Here is a 24,949-nt window from a genome sequence, read left to right on the forward strand (position 1 = left end):
TGCTTTTTACTTTTGGAGTCACCAAGACAAATTGAAAGTTGGATATTAAGATTTGGGTGAGCCTTTTGTTGCCTGCATTTTCTCCTCACTGGGAGCTAAGATGTCCAGGATATAAGATATTCACTGCAAACTGGTATTGAACATTGTTTGTACCCACTGCCTTTTGATGGTGAAGGGAGAATCCAATAATCTGCTCACTGTGGTATTATGATATATGATCCTGATGAAGCTGCTGCTTTGAGCTGTGTAATAGAGCTCCCCCTAGTGGACTCCTCCTCCACCTAGTGGACGATAGAAGTAGTGCAACTACTGATGTAAATACAATGAAAGGGTCATGTGGCAAGGTCACATGATGATGGGCCATCTTGTGTGTGTGCTGTGTTAGTGATGTCGTAAGAATACATCACCAGCTGGATGACCTTTCTGTGTGCTCACTGCTTCTCTCTGTGATGGCCTTTCCGCAGGGAGTTCCAGTGGATTGCTCATCTCCCCGTCAGCGGTACCCTGGACGAGACCACCATCCGGCAGATGGCTGAGCCGCGGTGCGGTGTCAAGGATATAGGGAGCCACGGTGCCTGGGAAGAACACGTGGAAACCCTCTTCTTGGGACGAGCCAGCAAACCGAGCCGTACCAAGCGTTATGCGCAGCAAGGTGAGCAATGGACGCAGCTTCTCTGCGTACACTGGCCCTGTGACCAGTGAGCTGCCAGGTTAATAACACTGTTCAGTGCACTGTTCAGCCATCACTTATGTTCTCCTCTCCACCCCCCCTCCCCCCTCTCCTCCACACGCTCTTATCTCCATACCTGTGGGTTCAAGTCCCACTCTTTACTTAAAATCACATAAAGAGCCAGAGGATAACTAAAGAAAGAGTAGGGCCTATTAGGGACCAAAATGGTGATCTATGTGTGGAGGCGGAGGATATGGGTAAGAGTGGGGAAGGAGAAGGAAGGAGAGGGAGTGTGAGGGAGGAGGGGAGAGAGAGAGGGAGAGTGAGGGAAGAGGGGAGAGAGAGAGGAGGGAGAGTAAATGTGAGAGTGTGAGGGAGGGGAGGGAGCGAGGAGGGAGAGGACGTGTGAGAGTGTGAGGGAGTGGAGCGAGAGAGGAGGGAGAGGGAGTGTAAGAGTGTGAAGGAGGGGAAGAGAGAAGAGAAGGGAAGTCCGGGAATGTGCATGGCATCAATTTACTTGAGCGGTTGCTGGCATTATGTGGACTATGCATTTCAAGCACTTTTGGTTGGTGTTGAAAATGAAGACAAACAGAACGGCAGAATTTCGACCTCTTAAAAGTTTTATATGTTCAGTTCGCACAGATCTTATTTCTGGGTCCTTCAAAGAATAAGTGCGGCCATGTCGTATATCACGAGTCCAGATATTAAGAGGCACCAGTTGCGAGCAACATAAGTGGATTTTTTGCTGTTTGCTGTGGGCGATGAATTCTCTCAATACTCAGTCACTCGAGTTCCATCAGACAGGGGCTGTCAGCATGCTCTCTCTCTGCTTCTCAGTGCCGTCCAGTGCAGGCCGAAACATAGCTGCACCCTTGTCAGTTTAATCAAATCCGATTTGGAACACATGTCAACACCCCGCCCCCCCCCCCTCCCCCTCCACTTGTTATCCAAGTGCTGGAAGGAGAATTACTTTAATGAGTTTAATGTACCGTTGTCAATTTCAGATGTATTTTTTAGTAACCCTTTCTTTGCTGGCTCTTGTTTCTCTGCCTGAACACGCTGGCTAGATTCCAGTCTTTCTGCATCAACTTGCTCCCGACCCACCTTCCATGTCAAACTTTTGTGAAAAGTCTTCTATGCACCTTGCTTACCAATCCGTTCTCAAACTGATTGTGACATGTCTGGATAATAATTAGAAATGAGGGCTTGGGTGGTGAGCAGGAAAGCTGGTCTGGTCAGCGAGGCGAGACGGATTCCACGATCCACTGAATTTAGGAGGAAAAGGTTAATTCAGCTGCTGGAATATATTTGGCAAAATGCTCTTGTTTCTATTTTTATGAATAAAGAATTGACCGAACAAAAGGTGTTAAAACCCCTGTTGAACTGCCCCAACTCCATTTTTGGAACTAACTAGTGTAGCCAGAAAAAGGAGCACTTTGGTTAAATACCCGGTATTGTGGTGGGGCCCTACATGTCAGGAAGGTGCTAGAATTGATCCCTGGCCAGTGCCGAGAGAGCTGATCTCAATCAAGGCATCAATAGGGCTGCTACATCTGGCTTCAGGACTCCTGCTCAGGAGGGGTGTGCAGAGGGAGGTGGGATTAGTGGGGGAATCCTTCCCCTGGTCGCTGTCCAGTGACCCTTGCTGCAAAGTAGATATGTGTGAGCATCAAGTTTACTTTTCCTGCCTTTACTCCTCTTTTTGACCTCGGTGGTAGGCCTTGGGACCCCATCGAGGTTTCTCAATTTTTAGAAAAAGGACAAGATGAGGCTGTGATGCTCTTTTTCAGGGTCGTGTCACCCGCTGAAAGTCAGGGGTATTGGGGAGGGGGATCCAACACCCATGCCAACATGGCTCAGCACCCTCAGGAGAGGAGGGTCAGCGGGGAAGACTATTGGAGTTAAATAAAAGGCTACATCTCCAGATGGCAGTTTTCCTTGTAGTTTCCTGTTGTGCCAGCTCAGTATAATCGGTAGCCGGCACCTACACTGCTTTATGATCTGCATAAGAGCATTTGTTAGGAGTTTCCTTGTACATAGGATATACAGCCCAGAAACAGGCCATTCGGCCCAATCAGTCCACACCGGCAATTGGTTCTCATAGGCTAACGGTGGCTTAAATATATAACTCTGCCCCGTTTTAGTCCGCTCAAACTCCATATCGGCACATTTAGTTTGATTATAATTCTTAGCCAGTAATGACAATTGACTCATTCTGAGGTGTGGCCGTTGCTGTAAGGCCGGCATTTGTTGGGCCACCCGACTGCAGTTTGATACAACTGAGTGGCTTGCTGGGCCACTTCAGAGTCAACCATGTCGGTGTGGGACTGGAGTCACATATAGGCCCAGACCGGGTAAGGACGGCAGGTTTGCTTCCCTAAAAGGCATTAGTGAACCCGTTGGGTTTTTAGACAATTCGACAACTTATGATGAAGAAGTTTGAATAAGAAGTTTGCAGATGATACAAAAAATTGGCCGTGTGGTTGATAATGAAGAAGAAAGCTGTAGACTACAGGAAGATATCAATGAACAGGTCAGGTGGGCAGAACAGTGGCAAATGCAATTCAATCCAGAGAAGTGTGAGGTAATGCATTTGGGGAAGTCTAACAAGGCAAAGGAATACACAATAAATGGTAGGACACTGAGAAGTGTAGAGGAACAAAGGGACCTTGGAGTACATGTCCACAGATCCCTGAAGGTAGCAGGCCAGGTGGATAAGGTGGTTAAGAAGGTATATGGGATACTTGCCTTTATTAGCCAAGGCATAGAATACAAGAGTAGGGAGGTTATGCTTGAACTATATAAAACACTAGTTAGGACACAGCTAGAGTACTACGTGCAATTCTGGTCACCACATTACAGGAAAGATGTGATTGCACTACAGAGAGGAGATTTACAGGATGTTGTCTGGACTGGAGAATTTTAGCTATGAAGAAAGATTGGATAGGCTGGGTTTGTTTTCTTTGGAACAGAGGAGGCTGAGGGGAGACCTTATTGAGGTGTTTACAATTATGAGGGGCCTAGATAGAGTGGATAGGAAGGACCTATTTCCCATAGCAGAGGGGTCAACAACTAGGGGACATAGTTTTAAAGTAATTGGTAAGAGGTTGAGAGGGGATTTGAGGGGAAATCTTTACACCCAGAGGGTGGTGGGGGTCTGGAACTCACTGCCTGAAAGGGTGGTAGAGGCAGAAACCCTCACCACATTTAAAAAGTACTTGGATGTGCACTTGAAGTGATGTAACCTGCAGGGCTACGGATCTAGAGCTGGAAAGTGAGGCTGGATAGCTCTTTGCCAGCCGACGATGGGCTGAATGGCCTCCCTCCGTGCTGTAAATTTCTATGATTCATGGTCACTTTTTGCAGACACCAGTGTTTTTATTCCAGATTTTATTTTAACTGAATTCAAATTCGCAAACTGTCATGGTAGAATTTTAAACTCTCTGAATTACTCGTCCAGCAACGTAACCATTACATTACCGTGCCATACTGTATTCAGTGAAATTACCTGGAGACATACTGGACTTGACATCAATGGCACTGGATAGGTTGACCTTTCCATAACTGCTGGAAATGGGCCACATGATCCAGCAGACATGAGAAAGACTTCTTTGTAAATTGAATCTTTACCAGATCCATACATTACTAAACCGTTCCATTAGGACCAGTAATCGTAAGTAGGGCTGTAACCACCTACAGGGATTTTGAATCTGTTTGCATGCCTGTAGCGGTGGCCAACTCTTCGAACCTGGAGAGTTCACTTGTAGACTTTCAACATATGGTGAAGAAATGAATGGATGTCACAACTGAGAGAGTTTCCCAGTCCTCGGGTGGTGTGGATTACATCCATCGCGTGTTCTGCCACAGCACGCTCTCTAGACCTGTCGTAGCCTGCAGGCCCCCTGAAGTGTCTGTGCTTGTGGATTGAGCTCTATTCGACGTCGGGATATGGAAATGATTTCCTGCAGGCACCTTCGCATTCTTCACCTTTTCACCTGAATCAAAATAATTTAGTAGCAAAATTCTTACATGTCAGCGAGAGGATGAGGAGACCACGCAGGCCCATGTCAAGCACAGAATTACAGTTTGTCTATGTCATTCTCCGTCCGTCCCTTGTGTTGAGATCTGTCTAGGGTTCCCTTGATATATTACCATTCCCAGTCTGTCCTTTGTGTCGAGGCCTGTCTAGGGTTCCCTTGATATATTACCATTCCCAGTCGGTCCCTTGTGTCGAGATCTGTGTAGGGTTCCCTTAATATATTACCATTCCCAGTCTGTCCTTTGTGTCGAGGCCTGTCTAGGGTTCCCTTGATATATTACCATTCCCAGTTTGTCCTTTGTGTCATCAATATGGCTCAGTTGGTTGCAGTATTGCCTCTGAGTCATAGAGTTGTAGGTTCAAGCCCCACTGCAGGACACAAGCAGATAATCGACACTGACACGTCAATGAGAAACATCAGAACATAAGAAATAGAAGCAAGAATAGGCCATATGGCCCCTCGAGCCTGCTCCGCCATTTAATATCATGGCTGATCTGATCATGGACTCAGCTCCACTTCCCTGCCCGCTCCCCATAACCCCTTATTCCCTTATCATTTAAGAAACTGTCTATTTCTGTCTTAAATTTATTCAAAGTCCCAGCTTCCACAGCTCTCTGAGGCAGCAAATTCCACAGATTTACAACCCTCTGAGAGAAGAAATTTCTCCTCATCTCAGTTTTAAATGGGCGGCCGCTAATTCTAAGATTATGCCCTCATCAGTGGAAACATCATCTCTGCATCTACCTTGTCAAGCCCCCTCATAATCTTATACGTTTTGATAAGATCACCTCTCATTCTTCTGAATTCCAATGAGTAGAGGCCCAATCTCCTCAAACTTTCCTCATAAGTCAATCCCCTCATCCCTGGAATCAACCTAGTGAACCTTCTCTGAACTGCCTCCAAAGCAAGTATATCCTTTCGTAAATATGGAAAGCAAAACTGCTGCATTATCGGAGTTGCAGTCTTTACGGCGAGAAGTAAAGCCATCTGCCTTGTCAGATGGATTTAAAAGATCCCATAGCACTATTCAAAGATGAGGAGAGAGTTCTCCTGGTATCCTGGCCAACATTCCTCGCCAGAAACAGATTAGCCAATCATTCATACTGTTTGCCAGCTGTGAGATCTTGCTTTGTGCAAACTGGTCTGCTTGTCAACAGTGACTGCACTTCTGTAAAATAATTCCTTGGGTGTGACATTCTTTGGGACATCCCGCAAGTGCTTTCTGGGATAATTCCTGGGGATAACTTGCCCGGTGGGGAAGTTCGATGAAATCAAATAAAATCAGGCGGCTGAATCGATGTAGATAGTTTCCTGTCGGTGGGTTAAGTTAAAATGAAGAAAGAAAGTACTACATGGCTCCTTTCACAACCTCCGGATGTTCCAAAGTACTTTTTGAAGTGTAGTCACTGTTGTAATGTAGGAAACACGGCAGCAGATTTGCAAACAGCAATTTGATCAATGACTATGAAACCTGTTTTAGTGATGTTAATTGAAGAATAAATATTGGCCAGGACACTGGGAGAACTCCCCTGCTCTTCTTTGAATAGTGCCATGGGATTTTTTTTTTACGTCCACCTGCGAGGGTTTAACATCTCATCTGAAAGACGACTCCTCCGACAATGCAGCGGCCCCTGACCCTCTCTGTCTTTCTTTCAATACACATTAGACGTAAAATCCAGTGTTACTAATCAACTGCCAATGAAAATGATTCAGTGTAAAAGCTGTGTTTGTCTGAGGATCAAGTCCTAACTCTGGAGAAAGAGATAACATCAGTTTCTGGCTGGCATAAGTGACTTAGGCTATTGTACTGTGTTCCTGACCAGGTTTCTGCCGGACTCTTTGCTGTGGCTGCATTGTAGGTGTCAGATGATGAAAGCTAGGCTTGTTTGCCCTCAGCATTTCTTGGAAACTCATCATCGAAAGAATGCAGAGTCTGTAAAAAATATTAATCAGTTAATTTAAAATGACATGTAATTTCATGTCCTCATAGCACCAACCAGGGTCGACAGTTTTTATTTGCTCGTCATTTAGCTGTCAATTTAACTTTCAAAGAGCCGATCCAATATTATTCCCACGCTGCAGATAAATTATTACATACAGTCACCCCCAGTGGAACATTGCAATATTTTGCTTTGTATTAATTCCTGTGTCATTTAACTTCCCGCACACCAATCTTTTCCTCCCTTTCCCTCCCTTTGAATAAAAATAGAACGTACATTTATATAGTGCCTTTCACATCCTCGGGAAATCCCAAAGCCATGGCACTACTCAGCCAATTTTGAAGTGTAGTCACTGTTGTAATATAGGCAATCCTGACAGCCAGCAAGGTCCCATCAACCGCTCTGATACATGACCCAATAATCTGTTTTCAATTATGTTGGTAAATATTGGCCAGGACACCAGGGCGATCCTGCCTAATCTTCTTCGAACAGTTCTATAGGATCTTCCTGAGAGAGTTGATGAGGCCTCGGTTCAACATCTCCTCTGAAAGACGGCACCTCCGACAGTGCACTACTCCACGGTGACTGTCAACCTAGATTTTGTGCTCGGGTCTCTGGAGTTTGGTTTGAACCTCACAACGGTCTGCCTCAGAGGTGAGAATGTTACCACTGAGCCAGGGCTCACTCAGGGTTGCGTTGGCCAATCAGGCTGGCTCTGGTGTCTTGTTCTTCATAGCTCCTTGTATATTCCTTCGGAAGCTTGGCAATTCCTACCTTGCCACCAGCAATCTTTCCCAGCTCTGCATCGCATGAACTTTCTGCCCGAGACAACAACAACAACTTGTGTTTATTTAGCGCCTTTAATACAGTGAAACGTTCCAAGGCACTTCACAGGAGTATTATGATAAAAAATTTGACACCGAATCGCATAAGTAGAAATTAGCGCATGTGACCAAAAGCTTGGCCAAAGAGGTATGTTTTAAGGAGCATTTTGAAGGAGGAAAGAGATGTAGAGAGGTGGAGAGGTTTAGGGAGGGAGTTCCAGAGCTTAGCACCCAGCCAACAGAAGGCAAGGCCGCCAATAGTCCAACGATTATAATCAGGGATGCTCAAGAGGGCAGAATGTGAGGAACCCAGACATCCTGGGGGGTTGTGGGGCTGGAGGAGATCACAGAGATAGGGAGGGGCGATGCCATGGAGGGATTTGAAAATAAGGATGAGAATTTTGAAATCGAGGCGTTGCTTAACCGGAAGCCATTGTAGGTCAGCGAGCGCAGGGGTGATGGGTGAATAGCACTTGGTGTGAGTTAGGACATGAGCAGCCGAGTTTTGGATCAGCTCTAGTTTACGTAGGGTAGAATGTGGGAGGCCAGCCAGGAGTGTGTTGGAATAGTCAAGTCTAGAGGTAACAAAATCATGGATGAGGGCTTCAGCAGCAGATGAACTGAGGCAAGGGCGGAGACGGGTAATGTTATGGAGGTGGAAATAGGCAGTCTTAGTTATGCCGCGGATAAGTGTTCGAAAGCTCATTTCAGGGTCAAATATGACACCAAGGTTGCGAACAGTCTTGTCGAGCCTCAGATAGAAGTTGGGGAAGTCAGTGACTCGGGAATGGAGTTTGTGGCAGGGAATGAAAACAATGGCTTCGGCCTTCCCAATATTCAGTTGGAGAAAATTTCTGCTTATCCAGAACTGGATGTCGGACAAGAAGCCTGACAATTTAGAGACCGTGGAGGGGTCGAGAGAAGTGGTATTGAGGTAAAGCTGAGTGTTGTCAGCATGCACGTGGAAACTGACGCTGTGTTTTCGGATGATGTCACCGAGGGACAGCATGTAGAAGAGATGCCCAGGACTGGAAACCTAAAAGATTAGACAAACATTGATTGTATTTTAAAATGCATTTATTCCTTTAGTTTCCTTTGCTAAAGGGGTACCGATGGAGAGATTTTCTTTGTCTGAACACTGCTTGCTCATCACTACAGCCTGTGAACTTTTAAATAAGAATTGGTGTCCAGTTAGCGAGCTATTATAAAATACCCCTCCTTTCTTCCTATCAGAGCCAAGAAGTTGGATAAGGAACCTGCTCTCATTCTGAGATCTCTGCATTCCTCCATCTCTGGCCTCTTGTCCATTCCCCACCTCCTTTGCCCCACCATTGGCAGCTGTGTCTTCAGCAATCTAGGGCCTAAACTCTGTACTTTCCTCTCTAAACCTCTCCATCGCTCTCTCCTTGTTTAAGACACTCCTACATCTGTGATTAAACCCATCCTAATATCTCCTTATCTGGCTCGGTGTCAAATTTGTTTGATAACGCGCCTTGGGACGTTTTGCTACATTAAAATGTCCCAAGGCACTATATAAGTGCAAGTTGTTGTTGCTGGGAGGTGGGGAGAATGATTGACCGTGTCTATCCGTCCGTCCATTTATTCTCTCTCAACTTCCATTCCCTCCTGCTCTGCATCTCCCCAGAACCCCAGATTAGTTTAAGAGCGGCACTACTCTCTCAAGCTGCATTCTCGACCTCTGCCATTGGTTATGCCTGCGTCTCTCTAAGCTGACTAACTGCTGGGCTGGGTTTCAGTCTCACAAGCTGGTGCAGATTGTTTTAGCAGCTGATGGGCCCAAGGGAGCCAACGCAACCTCACAGCTGACGAAAACAGCGCCGTTGGAAAAGAAAATGTCAAAACTGATTAATTCTGGAGCTCTGGGAATTGCAGTCAGGAATCTAGGTGTCCAAGCATCCCTGGGAAGTTTGGGAAAGGATGTTTGTGGCCAGTGATTAGAAACAGCACAGGAATCCCTGTGTAAGCAAGTCATTTCCTAACCCAGGGGCAAAACAGCAAAAACAAAACTAGCCACAAAAATCTTCCTCTACAAGCCCCGCAATCTAGGCCTGAGTTGATCAACTTTATTGTTGCAAATAAAGTACATATTTTATATATATATATATATATAATATATACTGTGTATATATATATATAAGAACTGAAATCTGACATTTTTGAAAGAAGTTATTAAAGGCCATTGCTTTCTCCTGTGGAACTGTATCTTGGTGTAATGTATTTGCTTAATGGGTTCTTTGCTTAAGAATTCATAGCAACACATTGCTATTAAGAACTAGTTGGTTTGTTAGCAAAAGGTTTAACAATCACACTACACATTACCAGTTTATCCATCAGGCTCACAGCCACCTGTCTCATTGTGGATCCCCCGAACCCAACTGGCTGGGGTTTTATTGAGTTTTGTGACCATCACGTGACTGGCTAAGCCACTCCCAACTCAACAGCTCTACCAACCTGTGAGCATACTCACCGGTGCACACATTACACTCGGGTTACTGGTCATTTGAAAATGATGCTTTGCTGACCTCATCAATGCTGTTGTCATGAATTTCCTTCAAAAGTCTCAGGTTCGATTGCCCCCCCTCCCCCTCCGCGGTCTGTACTGCCCTCAGCCAGCACAGTAGTAAAGGTGCTACAGTTGACCTTTGACGTCTATAGGCAACGGATAAATTAACTGGGCCTCCAGATTCCGGTTTACTATCTGGTGACTTCTGGCGGAAGGTGTGTGTGTGTGTGTGTGTGTGTGTATGTGTGGACAACATTGGTTTTGCTTTTCCTGCAAAGGTAGCCACTTAGCCAGCTGACACTCACAGGCATACAGGATGGCCATTGGGGCGAGGTATCAAATGGCTGGCTGGAGCCCAGGGAACTCGTCCCCAAGAGTTAGCAGCAGGAGAGAAGAAATGGCAGGGGAGTCCTTAAAGTACCTTGTAGAGTTAAACTTATTTTGAGTTGTTTTACATAAGAACATAAAAACATAAGAAATAGGAGCAGGAGTAGGCCATTTGGCCCCTTGAACCTGCTCTGCCATTCAATGAGATCATGGCTGATCTTCTACCTCAACTCCACTTTCCTGCAATGTCTCTTGATTCCCTTAATATCCAAAAATCTATCGATCTCTGTCTTGAATATACTCAAAGACTGAGCCGCCACAGCCCTTTGGGTTAGAGAATTCCAAAGATTCACCACCCTCTGAGTGAAGAAGTTTCTCCTCATCTCAGTCCTTATTCTGAGACTGTGACCCCTGGTTCTAGACTCCCCAGCCAGGGGCAACATCCTCCCTGCATCTACCCCGTCAAGCTCTGTAAAAATATTATATGTTTCAATGAAATCACTTCTATTTGGGCAGATGTATACAGAGGGTGCAAGAGTTTAAGTCCTACACATTTCTGGAACTGCTCTCCCGTCCAGTTGGAGGCTGAAGGGTGCTTATGCAACAACAACAACAACTTGCTTTATATAGCACATCTAACATAGAAAAACGTCCCAAACCCCTCCGCAAAAATCAGACAAATTCGATGGCAATCCAAAGAAGGAAGTATTAGGAGAGCTGACAGAAAGCTCGGTCAAAAGGTGGGTTTTAAGGAGGGTCTTAAAAGAGGAGGGAGAGGTGGAGGGGTTTAGGGAGGGAATTCCAGAGCTTTGGCTGAGATGGCTGAAGGCACGGCTGCCAACGGTGGCGTGAAGCGAGTGAGAGATGTTTTTGGAGGGTTGGTGGAAGTGACAGAGATATGGAGGGGTGAGGTCATCAAGGGATTTGAACACAAGGATGAGAATTTTTAATTTAAATTCCATTTAAAAACTCTAGAATCAGTAAAAGTAGCCATGAACCCAGCCGGTTCACTAATGCCCCTTAGGGAGGGAAACCTGCCATCCTTACCCGGTCCGGCCTACATGTGACTCCTGCCCCACACCAATGTGTTTGACTCTTAACAGCCCAGCAAACCGCCCAGTTGTATTAAACCGCTACATGGAATAACAAATATTACACAAACGGACAGCACACAGACTGCAGCGGTTCACAGAGAAGGCTCACCAGCACTTTCTCAACAGCAACTCGTGATTGCCAATGAATGCTGGCCTTGCCAGTGACGCCCACATCCCGAGAATGAATTTAAAAGAAGGCTAACTGGCACCAACATTCCATTACCATTCCCTGGCACGTGCATCTGTCTCACGGTACCTTCCTGCCCTGGGCAGCACTGGAGTTAGGGAGGTGAGCACTGACCGACCACTTCAACCAGCCAGACAACAGGAGAAATGTATTTGCTTTTAAACTGATTGTAGTCATGTCTGTCCTCTTCAGCAATACAAAAGCCTCATTATTCATGAGCAATGCAGATGGAGTGTATTCTGCCCAGTTTTGTAAGCATCAATATCTGGTTTTTGCCTCTCCCACGAGATCACATGGCTCCGGTTGGGGGTGGAGTGTAGAATGTTTCAGTGTAAGGGGTGTCGCAGTTGCGTGGGGCGGACTGGTTGGGCTGGGTGCTCTTTACTTGTCCACCATTATTCATTGTTCATAGGTTTATATGTAACCTTCAGGGCTGCTGACCGAGGGCCGTGTGGCTCTTTGTCGGCCGGGGTGGACACGATGGGCCGAAGCGGCCTCCTTCTGCGCTGTAAATTTCTATGTTTCTACAACACTTTGTCATCAGTGCAATAATCTATCTCGGGATTCATTTGTAACCTGTCCATATAACTTTATATGAGTGTATCATGTGTATCTATTTCACTTTCTCTCTGCTCCCTCAGCAACAAAGCAAGTGTGGTTTGGAGAATCGGAGCTACAGTGTTATGATGCAAACTCCCTTTGAGTGCACCTCCCTCACCGGGAGTGTGCGATACCAGAATTGACCTAATAGATCTACGCTGCTGTTTTACTGGGCGCTGTATTAAGCAACAGTCCGGGGCAGGAAGGCACCATGAGTCAGATGCACGAGCCATGGAATGGTAATGGAACGTTCGTGCCAGTTATCCATCTTTCAAATTCATTCTCAGGATGTGGACGTCGCTGGCAAGGCCGGCATTAATTGCCGGTTAAACAACGCTTCGATTTCAAAATTCTCACCCTTATTTACAAATCCCTCCATGGCCTCGCCCCTCCCTATCTCTGTAATCTCTTCCAGCCCCACAACCCCCTGAGATGTCTGCGCTCCTCTAATTCTGCCCTCTTGAGCATCCCTGATTATAATCGCTCAACCATTGGTGGCCGTGCCTTCAGTTGCCTGGGCCCCAAGCTCTGGAACTCCCTCCCTAAACCTCGCCGCCTCTCTACTTCTCTTTTCTTCTTTAAGGCGCTCTTTAAAACCTACCTCTCTGACCAAGGTTTTGGTCACCTGTCCGAATTTCTCCTTATGTGGCTCGGTGTCAATTTTTTTGTTTTATAACACTCCTGTGAAGCGCCTTTATGTTTTACTATGTTAAAGGTGCTATATAAATACAATTTGTTGTTGTATTACTCCAGGAGGCTTAGCCAAACCTGGCTCTGTTTCACTCTTCATCCACATTCTAGCTACTGTAACTATAGCCCCATTGGGAGCCTATCACGACCATGACGCCTCGCTTGGTGTGGGCTGTTAGCGTGGAGTCCTCGCGCTTCCCATCAAAGCACTGTTGCCAGTCTGGCCTGGTGTTGTGTTGATGAAAGAGTTCATGGTGAGAAATTCCAGGTCTACGGTAACCAACTCTGGTCGGACGTATTCCTGGAGGTGTTGTCACATGACCAACTGCCCCGCTCCCACCCTCCCGTCATTAGTCGCCCAGGACAATAATCCTCGCGGAGCACCGTCTCCCCCGCCCATCGGAAAGCAAACAAACTCTTTGTTTCCTGATTGGATGATTCTTGGTCTGCAGTCAAACAGCCTTTTTTCCCCATCTTCAATATTTTTATAACTAATATGTGAAATTGTTCAAAGAAAATGGAAAAAAATATTTTTTTAATGCCCCAATACTTAACAATTAGTAACATGAGTAGACCATTCGGCCCCTCGAGCCTGCTCCATCATTCAATGAGATCATGGCTGATCTTCTACCTCAACTCCACTTTCCTGCACAGCCCCAAATCCCTTGATTCCCTTAATATCCAAAAATCTATCGATCTCTGTCTTGAATATACTCAAAGACTGAGCCTCCACAGCCCGCTGGGTAGAGAATTCCAGGGTTACTGGAGGCAGTGTCCGGGAGATGAATCTTTCATTCCTGGACTATCCTGGTGGGTTAGTGACTGTTAGCCAGGTCCCAGCAGAGCTTGTGGGTTTGATGTTCTGGTCATGAGTATCAGGGGCCTGTCAGGATCACCCTGTCAAGTGGATTTATATTGTTGTTTTGGAACAAACGGAAGCTAGGTGGGTCAAGAAGAAGGACTGCAGTCCTATCGGGTATGATAACTCTCGGATTCCTCTTCCTGCTGTCAGCTGGCTTCTTCCTCGGTTTCCTCTGTAATTATTGGGCTGGGGAACATGTGTCTCTACTTCAAGAGTTCAAGTCACCAGCCGCTTGCCCTTTGGAAGGAGTTCTGAAGTTAACGAGGGTTATCTGCCTCGCTCATTAGTGAAAATGACAGACAAGGAGCCGGGAATCTAAGTCAAGTGGTGTTTTCGTTCATTACCGTGCTGAGACAAAGACTCCGGTCCAGACAAAGGCTTTTGTTCTTTGAATTTGCTTCGAGATGCTTTGAAGTTTTTTTTTGACTGTATGGTACACGTGTAATTTACAGCAATGAAACATCTCTGGTTTGACCAAAATTCAAAGGGTTGGAGGTTCAAACTTCGAAGTGAGTTCTTATTTTAAAAAGGCAGTGTCAAACTAAAGTGGTCAGAAAAGTACTTTACTTGTTTGGAGTTGACAAGTCGTGTAGTGAGTAATGTTTAGACAGTACTGACAGATACATATAGAGACAGTTATATAAATGTAATAATTATTTTAAATCATCTTATCAAATCAAAATACCTCAAAGTTTTGTACAATGAATTACCTTTTGAAGTATGAGGTCAACTTAGTAGTACAGGTACTCTTACCTCTGATTTCGAAGGTTTAAGCCCCACTGTTGGATTTGACTGGATGATCTAAGCTGACAGACAGTACTGAGGGAGTGTTGTGTTGTCAGAGGCGCCGTCTGTTTTGTATTTGCTTCATGGGTTCTTTGCTTAAGAATTCGTAGCAACACATTGCTATTAAGAACTAGTTGGTTTATTAGCTAAGGTTTAACATTCACCTGACACATTTCATCCACCAGGCTCACAACCGCCTGCCTCATCGTGGATCCCCTCAACCCAACTGGCTGGGGTTTTATTGAGTGTTGTGAACATCACGTGACTGGCTAAGCCACTCACAACTCAACAGCTCTACAAACCAGTGAGCATACTCACCGGTGCATACGTTACACCGTCTTTCAGAGAAAACTTTAACCAATTCAAGAGGACTTAAAATATCCCACTGGCATTTTTCCAAAGCAGAAGAGGGGAGTTCTTTCGGTGTCCTGGCCAACATTTATCCCTCAACACATTAACTGGTCATTCGTCTCACTGCTCCTGGTGGGACCGTGCTATCTTGGTGGGACTGTGCTATCTTGGTGGGACCGTGCTATCTTGGTGGGACCGTGCTATCTTGGCTGCTGCTTCAAAAGCAATCCATCGGCTGGGAAGTGCATTGGGACTTCCTGGGGATGTGAAAGGTGCTACATAAATACAAGTTCTTTCTTTTTGGGAATGTTATGTAGGTAAATGTGACAGTCATTTTCAGATGTATTACTGGAGTGATGCACCCCCTCAAATTTTGAAACTATTTGATTTCTAGGATGTGGCGAATGCCAGTAGTGCAGCATTTATTGCACACTCCTGGTTGCCCCGACAACCAAGCGGCGGAAGAGTCAACATTATATTGTGGGAGTGGTATCACAGGTAGGTTAGGACAGGTAGGGATGGCAGGTTCCCTTTTCTTAAGGACGTTAGTCTTTACAACAGTCTGGTTGCTGGTCCAGGACCATAAGCACGAGACCACCGCCTGGGACAGTGGGGTAAATTCACACATTCTGTGTTCCTTGTGGGGAATCGCGCTCTAAGGGGGCACGAGTCAGGGAGTCAGCGCTTCTTCTTTCGTACGGCAGTAGCAAAGCAAATCAAATGTCAATATCCGAGCTGGATATCCAGGCCAAAGCTTCCGGTGTAACAGCGTGGATATCTTGTACAAAAGCAAAATACTGCGGATGCTGGAATCTGAAATAAAAACAGAAAATGTTGTAAATCTCAGCGGGTCAGGCAGCATCTGTGGTGAGAGAAACAGAGTTAACGTTTCTGGTCAATGCCCCTTCGTCAGAACTGGTGAAGGGTCATCAACCTGACACACTAACTCTGCTTCTCGCCATAGATTCTGCCTGACCCGCTGAGACTTACAGCATTTTCTGTGGTTATCTTGTAGGCTGCCTGCAATTTTGCTCTGAGGGCAGTGCTCAGTGATGTGCTCCAGGGTTTGATTAGGAGCTCCACAGTCGCATGATGGGGATGCTTTAATCTTCCACCTATGGAGAAGCTGGCAGCGTCGACCGTGACCGGTTCTGAGGTGGTTGATAGTTGTCCACTGTTTGCGAGGAAGGTTTGATCCTTCAGGTTGTACTGTGGGGTCCTCTGTGAGGAATCCATTCCATATGTCGCAGTTCGTCCAAGTATTTCGTCATCGGTCATCAAGGCTGAGGGGAGATCGCTGATGGGCTTTGGCGATGGTCCAAAATGGCCTTGTAGGTTAGTCAGTGCTATGGTGTTGTAGCCCCTGTCTTTAACTGGGACTTGGCTTGGAGTTTCAGCTCCCAAGATCATTGCGGTGATTACTTTCCAATCTCAGAACTTGTTCCATAAAATATTTTTCTAAAATTAATTTCATTCAAAGAGTGAGGAATTTAGTGCACATATATTCACCAAGAATTTCCCAGGGTGGTTCCTCCGATCAGCTGCTGTAACTGCGGCTGACAACCAGCAGGAGCACCGGACACACTGTGTAAACAGCATTTCTACCCATCTTCCATCGAAGCCGAACAGACCCCCACCCCTCCCCGCACCCATCCCCGGCTTAGTGGGTAGCACTCTCTCGCCTCTGAGTCAGAAGGTTGTGGGTTCAAGTCCCACTCCAGAGACATGAGCACAAAATCCAGGCTGACACTCCAGTGTCGTCTTTCGGATGAGACATTAAACCGAGGCCCTGTCTACTCTCTCAGGTGAATGTAAAGGATCCAATGGCAATATTCGAAGAAGAGCAGGGGAGTTCTCCCCGGTGCCCAGGACATTAGTTATTCCTTAACCAACATGCACTAAAAACAGATGATCTGTTTGTTTATCTCATTTGCTGTTTGTGGGATCTTGTTGCGCACAAATTGGCTGCTACGTTGCCCACACTACAACATTGACTCTACTTCAAAAGTACCTCACTGGCTGTAAGGTGCTTTGAGACACCCGGTGGTCATGAAAGGCGCTACATAAATGCAAGTCTTTTCTTTCTTGTATCACTACAGATGCTTACAGCATTTCTCTTAATTCTCTCAATGGTTCAGTGAATTGGTCCAGTAAGTAACTGAGCCACCCAGTCTAGGAAGGTCACAGCTTCGATCCCCAGCCTATGCTGACGTAGCAAAGCTGCAGAAAACAAAACTATTGGAAATGTCCTGCAGGATTAGGAAGGGGTAATGGCAGACAGGATTCCCAGTATTACTGGATATCATGTGTGTGTGTGAGGACATCAAGTGATGACAGTGAGTGCTTCCAAGATCAAATAGTTGAGACTCCCACTCGAATAATGCCAATTTGAGCGAGTTGTTGAAGAATGCAAACTGCCCAGGAAACTGTCTTGAAGCAAAGAGTAAACAACGTCAGGAGAAGCTGGGAAGGCAAAAAAAAAGCAGTCTTCTTATTTTCAGTGTTAAACCATAGCAACACTTCTTAGTTTTGGCTGCTGAGGTGTCCAAACATTTGCCTGAAAATAAAATATCAATTAGTGGTTGGGCTAGTGTTCTGCCAGGAGACATAAGAAATAGGAGCAGGAGTAGGCCATATTACCCTCGAGCCTGCTCTGCCATTCAATAGCTTAACTTCGACCTCAACTTCACTTTCCCGCTCGATCCCCATATCTCTTCATTTCCCGAGAGTCCAAAAATCTATTGATCTCAGCCTTTGAATATACTCAACAACTCAGCCTCCACATCCCTCTGGGGTAAAGAATTCCATAGATTCACAACCCTCTGAGTGAAGAAGTTTCTCCTTATCTCAATCTTAAACCAGTTTTGGTTTCCATATTTACAAAAGGATACACTTGCTTTGGAGGCAGCTCAGAGAAGGTTCACTAGGTTGATTCTGGGGATGAGGGGGTTGACTTATGAGGAAAGGTTAAATAGGTTGGGCCTCTACTCATTGGAATTCAGAAGAATGAGAGGTGATCTTATCGAAATGTATAAGATTATGAGGGAGCTTGACAAGGTGGATGCAGAGAGGATGTTTCCACTGATGAGTCTAGAACTAGAGAGCATGATCTTAGAATAAGGGGCCACCCATTTAAAACAAAGCTGAGGAGAAATTTTTTCTCTCAGAGGGTTGTAAATCTGTGGAATTCGCTGTCTCAGAGAGCTGTGAAAACTGGGACATTGAATAAATTTGAGACAGAAATAGACAGATAAGGGGTTTTGGGGAGCGGGCGGGGAAGTGGAGCTGAGTTCATGATCAGATCAGCTATGATCGTATTAAATGGTGGAGCAGGCTTGAGGGGCTGTATGGCCTACTCCTGCTCCTATTTCTTATGTTCTTATGTAAATGGCCGACCCCTTAACCTGAGACTATGCCCCCTAGCTCGAGACTCTCCAGCCAGGGGGAAACAACCTCTCAGCATCTACCCTGTCAACCCCCCTCAGAATCTTATATGTTTCGATGAGATCACCTCTCATTCTTCTAAACTCCAGAGAATATAGGCCCAATCTACTCAATCTCTCCTCATAGGACAACCCTCTCATCCCAGGAATCATCAACTGAACGTAGACACATGTCCTGGGTTCAATTTCACACAAACTGATGGAATGAAGGGCTCCCATTTTTGATGGCTATGAGGGACAGAAATAAAATGAGTTTGGGGAATTTCTTGGCCACTGCAGAGGACCATCCATGAACCAGCACAAAACGAATGTCTCACTGTGACAGGGCCCAAGGATCAGTCTTGTCGACAATGGAAATTTCACACTGGCACAGTGGGGGAGCTTTACTCTGCAACTAATGCACTTTGAACCGAATGGTGCTTAATGGGAGCAATGAGTGACAATGAATTCTCACCCCCAGCGATGACATCGCTCCCTCACACCGAAACTCACACACAGAAAGTTAAGACTCAAAATTGTCTCTGATTCTGTGTGGGATGAATCTGGATAAACATAAGCCCACCGATTTACTGCAGGGATGTTTCTCTGGAAAGCTGTATGGTTTCCTGTTCGGCACCAAACTAATTGTTCACTTGGCTTCCAGTAAAAGTGCAGGAACTGCCTTATCTTCTAAAGAACTGTGATTATTCGAACTGGGAACCGTTCCACACTGATCTTCCAGACAGCACCGAGCAACAGCTCTGGTCTACATTTCATCTTCTGGTAATGTTGAAATTGGCTGACGTGAGACGCTTTAAAACTCTGCAATTAAAAAAAAACTTCTGACCTTTTTTGCATTGCCCCAGAAATACAATGGGATCTGTCATCTCCCCTATCAAAAGTGGACTTCCTGTTGCTTTGCGCGGATTATCTTGCAGAGATTGCTGTACATTCCGATGTGCAGTAGTTTGTGAGCAACCAACCCTTACTTCCTTCCATTGGCTGGCCTGGCTCTCCTTAAAGTGAGGGGGGTGAAAACAGAAAGCTATTTATTTTGACATGATTTTAAAATAACTCGGTTTATACTGGAGGCTGCCCTCTCTTTGCTGGATACAAAATGGAGCTTGAAGACCCTCAAGTTGCGGGACAGAAAGTTAATACGGGCTTCTATCTATTGGCTGGAGCCATATGTTTAAAACGTTAACGTATGCAGCTTGACAGAGATCTAATGTCTGAGCGGCTCCAGGAATTGTGACTTATTTTGTTATCTATAGATGTCATTAAAGAGAGTGGTTTGGGGCTAGTGTCATTATCAAGGGTAAGACACGACTGTTGCTTTGATTCCTAATGCAATGGAAGCTAACGCTTGATACCATCTTCAAGGAAAGTGCTTCAGCTTGGAAGGAAAAACATTCTTAGAACTGAGGAACTTCCTCACAGTCGACGCCAGAAGATCCACTGGGTGGGAATCCAGTTTAACGGGACCCCGCCCCATTTTATCTACCTCCCCCTCACCCACCGACCCAAGTACCGCCTGAAAATTGGGTGGGACCAAGAGGGGCGTTCATTCTCGAGTATCAATTCCAGAGGCTGAATTGAACTCGAGGTACTCAGATTAGTTTCACTTGACCAAAAGGCCTCTGGATAAAGAGCTGTCAATTATCAAGTTCAAACATACAATGCTTGAAATGTATGCACCTGAGAGTATGCTCACAGGTTTGTAGAGCTGTTGCGCAAAGTGACCATCAACCGGTCCAGGCAGCGGGCGGTCGAGGGGGTCATTCAGTCCGACTGCCTGCCTCTTTTCCATGCTTACATTCGCGCTAGGGTGTCCCTGGAGATGGAGCACGCGGTGTCCACCGGTATGCTCGCGGCCTTCCGCGAGAGGTGGGCGCCGGAGGGACTGGAGTGCATCATCATCCCCGGCAACCAAATTTTAATGTGATCTGCTAACTCTAAAGTTTTATTGTTAATTTGTGGGTTCTAGTGTCCCTTTAATAAGGAGGCACTCATTTAATCTAAAATAGCTGTAGAGCTGTTGCATTGTGAGTGGCTTAACCAGTCACGTGATATTCACAAGACTCAATAAAACCCCAGCCAGTTGGGTTCGGGGGATCCACGATGAGGTATGTGGTTGTGAGCCTGGTGGATGAACTGGTAATGTGTAGTGTGATTGTTAAACCTTTGTTAATAAACCAACTAGTTCTTAATAGCAATGTGTTGCTATGAATTTTTAAGCAAAGAACCCATGAAGCAAATACATTACACTGCTAAGAGAGTAGATAGAAACAGATTGTTTCAGCGATTGAGGGGCCTCGAAGGAGGGAACATTGGTATAAGATTAAATGTAAGAGATTGAGGCAGAGGTAAGGAGAACCATTATTACACACAGGCTTGTGAGACTTTGAAATGAATTACCAGAATTAGGGATGATGCAGAGATCGGGTCAACATCTACAGACAGGTTAGATAGGTGGTTGAAGGAAAGGGAGATTAAAGAGATATGGGAATGGGGTGGGGGTGGGGGGAAATGGGAGGATAAACAGCAGCACAGACTGGTAGGTCCAAAAGGCCTGTTTTTGTGATATCATTTCTATGTAGGTTTGCATTCTGTCTTAATGAGCAAGTCCATTGTTGCCCAGAACCTGTTGATTACTTTAAACAGTGTATATTTTGAACTGATTTTAGAACAAAACCCCCTTGATAAATTAGGCATTTTGACACAAGGCACTCATCTGTAAGTTTACACAGTGTGAGATGTGCCAGCTATTGATACCATTCCTGTGTCTGGCATGGTATTGGTTATGAATCTGAAAATAAATGCATTGTTCGTCATTTGATTAGCGCCTAGAGCCATTCTGTCTCGGAGACAAAGATCCCGTAAACCCGAAATTCGGAGCCTGTGCTGAGTAAACCCATCCGAGCTGACACTCGGGACCTGAGGGTTAGCGTCAGCCCCTGAGATAAGAAGGTGAACATTTGCCACAGTTCCTAATCACAATCGCCATCTAGTGGCCCCTACTGGAAGTACACTTGTGTGGACAGGGTTGCACCTGCTGAGATGCCTGCCATGGTTGAATAGCCCACAAGTGTTCATTGTCAGGTCTCACAAAAAGCATTTGGAGTGTGGCTGGTGCTGACGAAACCAGAACCTAGCAAAGAATCAATCTCTTCATGAGAGAAGGAGAAAGAATTGACAATGAAGAGACGCGGGGGTGGGGGGGGGGTTGTGGAGGATGGGGGGGGGAGGACGGTGCGGGGGGGGGGTGGCGGGCGGGAGGACGGTGGGTGGGGGAGGTGGGGGAATAAAGTAGGCAACACAAAACTGAAAACCTGCTGGAGCCGATCCAGTAGCCATTGAACTTGGAGCCACTGACTGAATATGAGGAAGATCTTGTATTGTGTTGTCTGATGGAATTACTTTCCCACAGCGAGACCCTGTCCGCATTGGTGATGAACTGTAAATATTTGGGAAATGCTCATTAGGCCCAGTATTTGTGTGAGTGAGTGCGTCAGTGCCAGTCCCATGGGACATATAAGAGATGGTTTGAGCTGCATTGCTGGAGCGATATTTCAGGTTGTATCCCTCAACGTTTCATGTCTGCAGTTGTACATCAGCCCTACACCTCAAGGGGCGGATTTTCCGGTTCTTTGCGCTCCATTTTTCGGTGGTGTGAGCTATGTATTGGGAATGTTTTTGTGGGGTTTTTTCCAAGTTTTTTTTTCCGCAACCCCTTCCCTCAGGTGTGTCTCGGAGCGCTCCCGGTCCGGCTTTTTGGCTCGGGATTTTCCAATCCTAGCACCTAAGAGAGGTGTACAACGCCTCCCTTAGAGCTGCACCCCCCTGACTCAGGGCCCAGCTGCCCAATGTTACTGACTGAGGCGCAAAATGGTCCCGGGTGCTAACTTTACCGTCTTGCTGCCATTACCGCCCCGAAATCATCAAGGCTGAAAATCCAGCCCCAAATGTTGTGCTTGTGCTGGGTTTGAACTTGTACAAAGCTGTCTTTGGTCTAATTTTCCAGTTGCTGTTACACAGTCAAATAGGCAAGGTTAAAGCCCATCAAACCCCAAAATATGGATGAAATAAATTCTGTAACCTTTGGTTACTATAAGATGGAACCCACCCAAATTTCCATTCCTAGACATGTCACTGGGTGCTATCAAAATATGTAAACCTAGACTTATTGTAGGTGCTAAATTGTAAAAAAATAAACTTTTCAGATTTTCTTACGCTTGTCCTCCTCTCTCACATGTTTATTCCCTTCACTTGGCGCCTTTTCAGACTTCAATGAAGAACTTGCCATATGGGGAACCCCAGATTAAGAGCAGATTTCTGAGGTGTGGTGGTATTGTGGTGAATCTGAAAGAAAAAAGACTTGCATTTATATAGCGCCTTTCACGACCACCGACGTCTCAAAGCGCTTTACAGCCAATTAAGTACTTTTGAAGTGTAGTCACTATTGTAATGTGGGAAACGCGGCAGCGAATTTGCACCCAGCCAGCTCCCATAAACAGCAATGTGATAATGACCAGGTAATCTGTTTTTGTTATGTTGATTGAGGGTTAAATATTGGCCCTCCCTGGCCCAAGATCGCCCTAAGTGAAGGAAGTGCATCCGAGAGGGCACTGAACACCTCGAGTCTCAACGCTGAGAACATGCAGTAATCAAGCGCAGACAGCGGAAAGAGCGTGCGGTAAACCAGTCCCACCCATCCCTTTCCTCAACGACTATCTGTCCCACCTGTGACAGAGTTTGTGGCTCTCGTATTGAACTGTTCAGCCACCAAAGGACTCACTTCAGGAGTGGAAGCAAGTCTTCCTTGATTCCAAGGGACTACCTATGATGATAAGATATTGGCCAGGATACCGGAGATAACTCCCTTGTTCTTCTTCGAAATAGTACCATGGGATTTTTTACGTCCACCTGAGAGAGCAGACGGGACCTCGGTTTAACGTCTCATCCGAAAGACAGCACCTCCTACAGTGCTGCACTCCCTCAGCTCTACATTGGAGTGTCAGTCTAGATTTATGTGCTCAAGTCCCTGGAGTGGGATTTGAACCCACAACCTTCTGACTCTGAGACGAGTGTACTGCCCACTAAGCCACAGCTGACAATCTGGGGTTAAGCATCTCCGTCTCCGCCCCTGCCTCCACCCATCTGCTGCAAAACCCTCAACCGTGCTTTTATCCGCTCCAGATGTGACTATTCGAATGCTCTCCTGGCCGGCCTCCCATCTTCCACCTTCCATAAAATTGCACTCATCCAAAACTCTGCTACCTATATCCTAACTCATACCAAGTCCCGTTCACCCATCACCCCCGTGCTCGCTGACCTACATTGGATCATGGTCCACCAACACCTCAATTTTGAAATTCTCATCCTCGTTTTCAAATCCCTCCATGGACTCGCTCCTCTCTATCTCTGCAATCTCCTCCAGCCTCACAACCCTTTGGGAATTCTGCATTCCTCCAACTCTAGCCTCTTGTGCATCCCTGATTTCCTTCACACCACCAATGCTTTCGGCCACCCAGACCCTAAGCTCCGGAATTCTCTCTCTAAATCTCTTCTCTCCTCACTCTCCTCCTTTAAGACTACCCCTTTTTCCAAGCATTTACTCACCCGTCCTAATGTCTCTTTCTTTGGCTCAGTCTCAATTTTGTCTGATTATGCTCCTGTGAAATTCCTTGGGATCTTTTTACTAAGTTAAAGGCACTATATAAATACAAATTGTTATTTTCAAGGTGTAATGGGTAACAATCGCCATTGTCCATCCTGTGGGGACACAATGCTCTTCGCTCTGGGATGGTCTGAGGCAAATCTCCATGTGCTACATTTTCCAATCCCTACCACTGTAATTGGGAGCCAGGCGTTTTCTGATAGGAGCAGAGAATCAATACAGCCTGGACTTGTCAGTATGGCTCAGTGGGTAGCACTCTCTCCTCTGAGTCAGAATGTTGTGGGTTCAAGCCCCTCTCTTGGCTGAAATTCCAGTGCAGTGCTGAGAGGGTGCAAGACTGTTAGAGGTGCTGTGTTTCGAATGAGACATTAAATTGAAGCCCTGCCTGCCCTCTCAGGTGGATGTAAAAGATCCCACGGCACTATTTTGAAGAAGAGCAGGGGAGCTCATCCTGGTGTCCTACCCAATTTGATCCCTCAACCAACATAATTGAAACAGATTATCTGGTCCTTATCACATTTCTGCTTGTGGGAACTTGCTGTGCGCAAATCGGCTGCCGACATTACAACAGTGACTCCACTTCAAAAATACTTATTTGGCTGTAAAGTGCTTTGGGACATCTTGAGGTTGTGAAATGTGCTAAATAAATGCAGGTCTTTTTTTATCCAAGGAAGGACCAGATTCGGTTATTATTCGGTGCTGCGCAGGCACGTGAGAATGACTGTGAATGTGTCCTTCAATCCAGGAGTTTATTCTGAAACGTTCTGAGTGATTTATCTATGCTGTGCGGTAACGATCTGAGTAACCTCACACACAGGCTTTGCTCGTTCCCTTTTAGGAGAGAAATGGTACAAGCATCATCTGACGTACAAGATCATAAACTGGCCCAGGTCCCTGGAGCAGAGCCGAGTGAAGATGGCGGTGAAAACAGCTTTCCAGCTGTGGAGCAACG

The 24,949-nt window shown here is 46.0% G+C and overlaps 1 protein-coding gene across 2 annotated transcripts in view; it reads left to right on the forward strand.

Moving 5' to 3' along the window:
- mmp28 (matrix metallopeptidase 28) overlaps nt 1-24,949 on the forward strand; it is a 107,182-nt gene that overhangs the window by 54,087 nt on the left and 28,146 nt on the right. For both annotated transcript variants that reach the window (XM_070857349.1, XM_070857350.1), the window contains exons 3-4: nt 465-652; nt 24,836-24,949. The exon at nt 24,836-24,949 is cut by the window's right edge and continues 108 nt beyond it. In XM_070857349.1, coding sequence (XP_070713450.1) covers nt 465-652; nt 24,836-24,949 — 302 coding nt within the window. The remainder of the gene's footprint in view (nt 1-464; nt 653-24,835) is intronic.

Source organism: Pristiophorus japonicus, chromosome 16 (assembly GCF_044704955.1).
Source record: "Pristiophorus japonicus isolate sPriJap1 chromosome 16, sPriJap1.hap1, whole genome shotgun sequence".
NCBI lineage: Eukaryota > Metazoa > Chordata > Chondrichthyes > Pristiophoridae > Pristiophorus > Pristiophorus japonicus.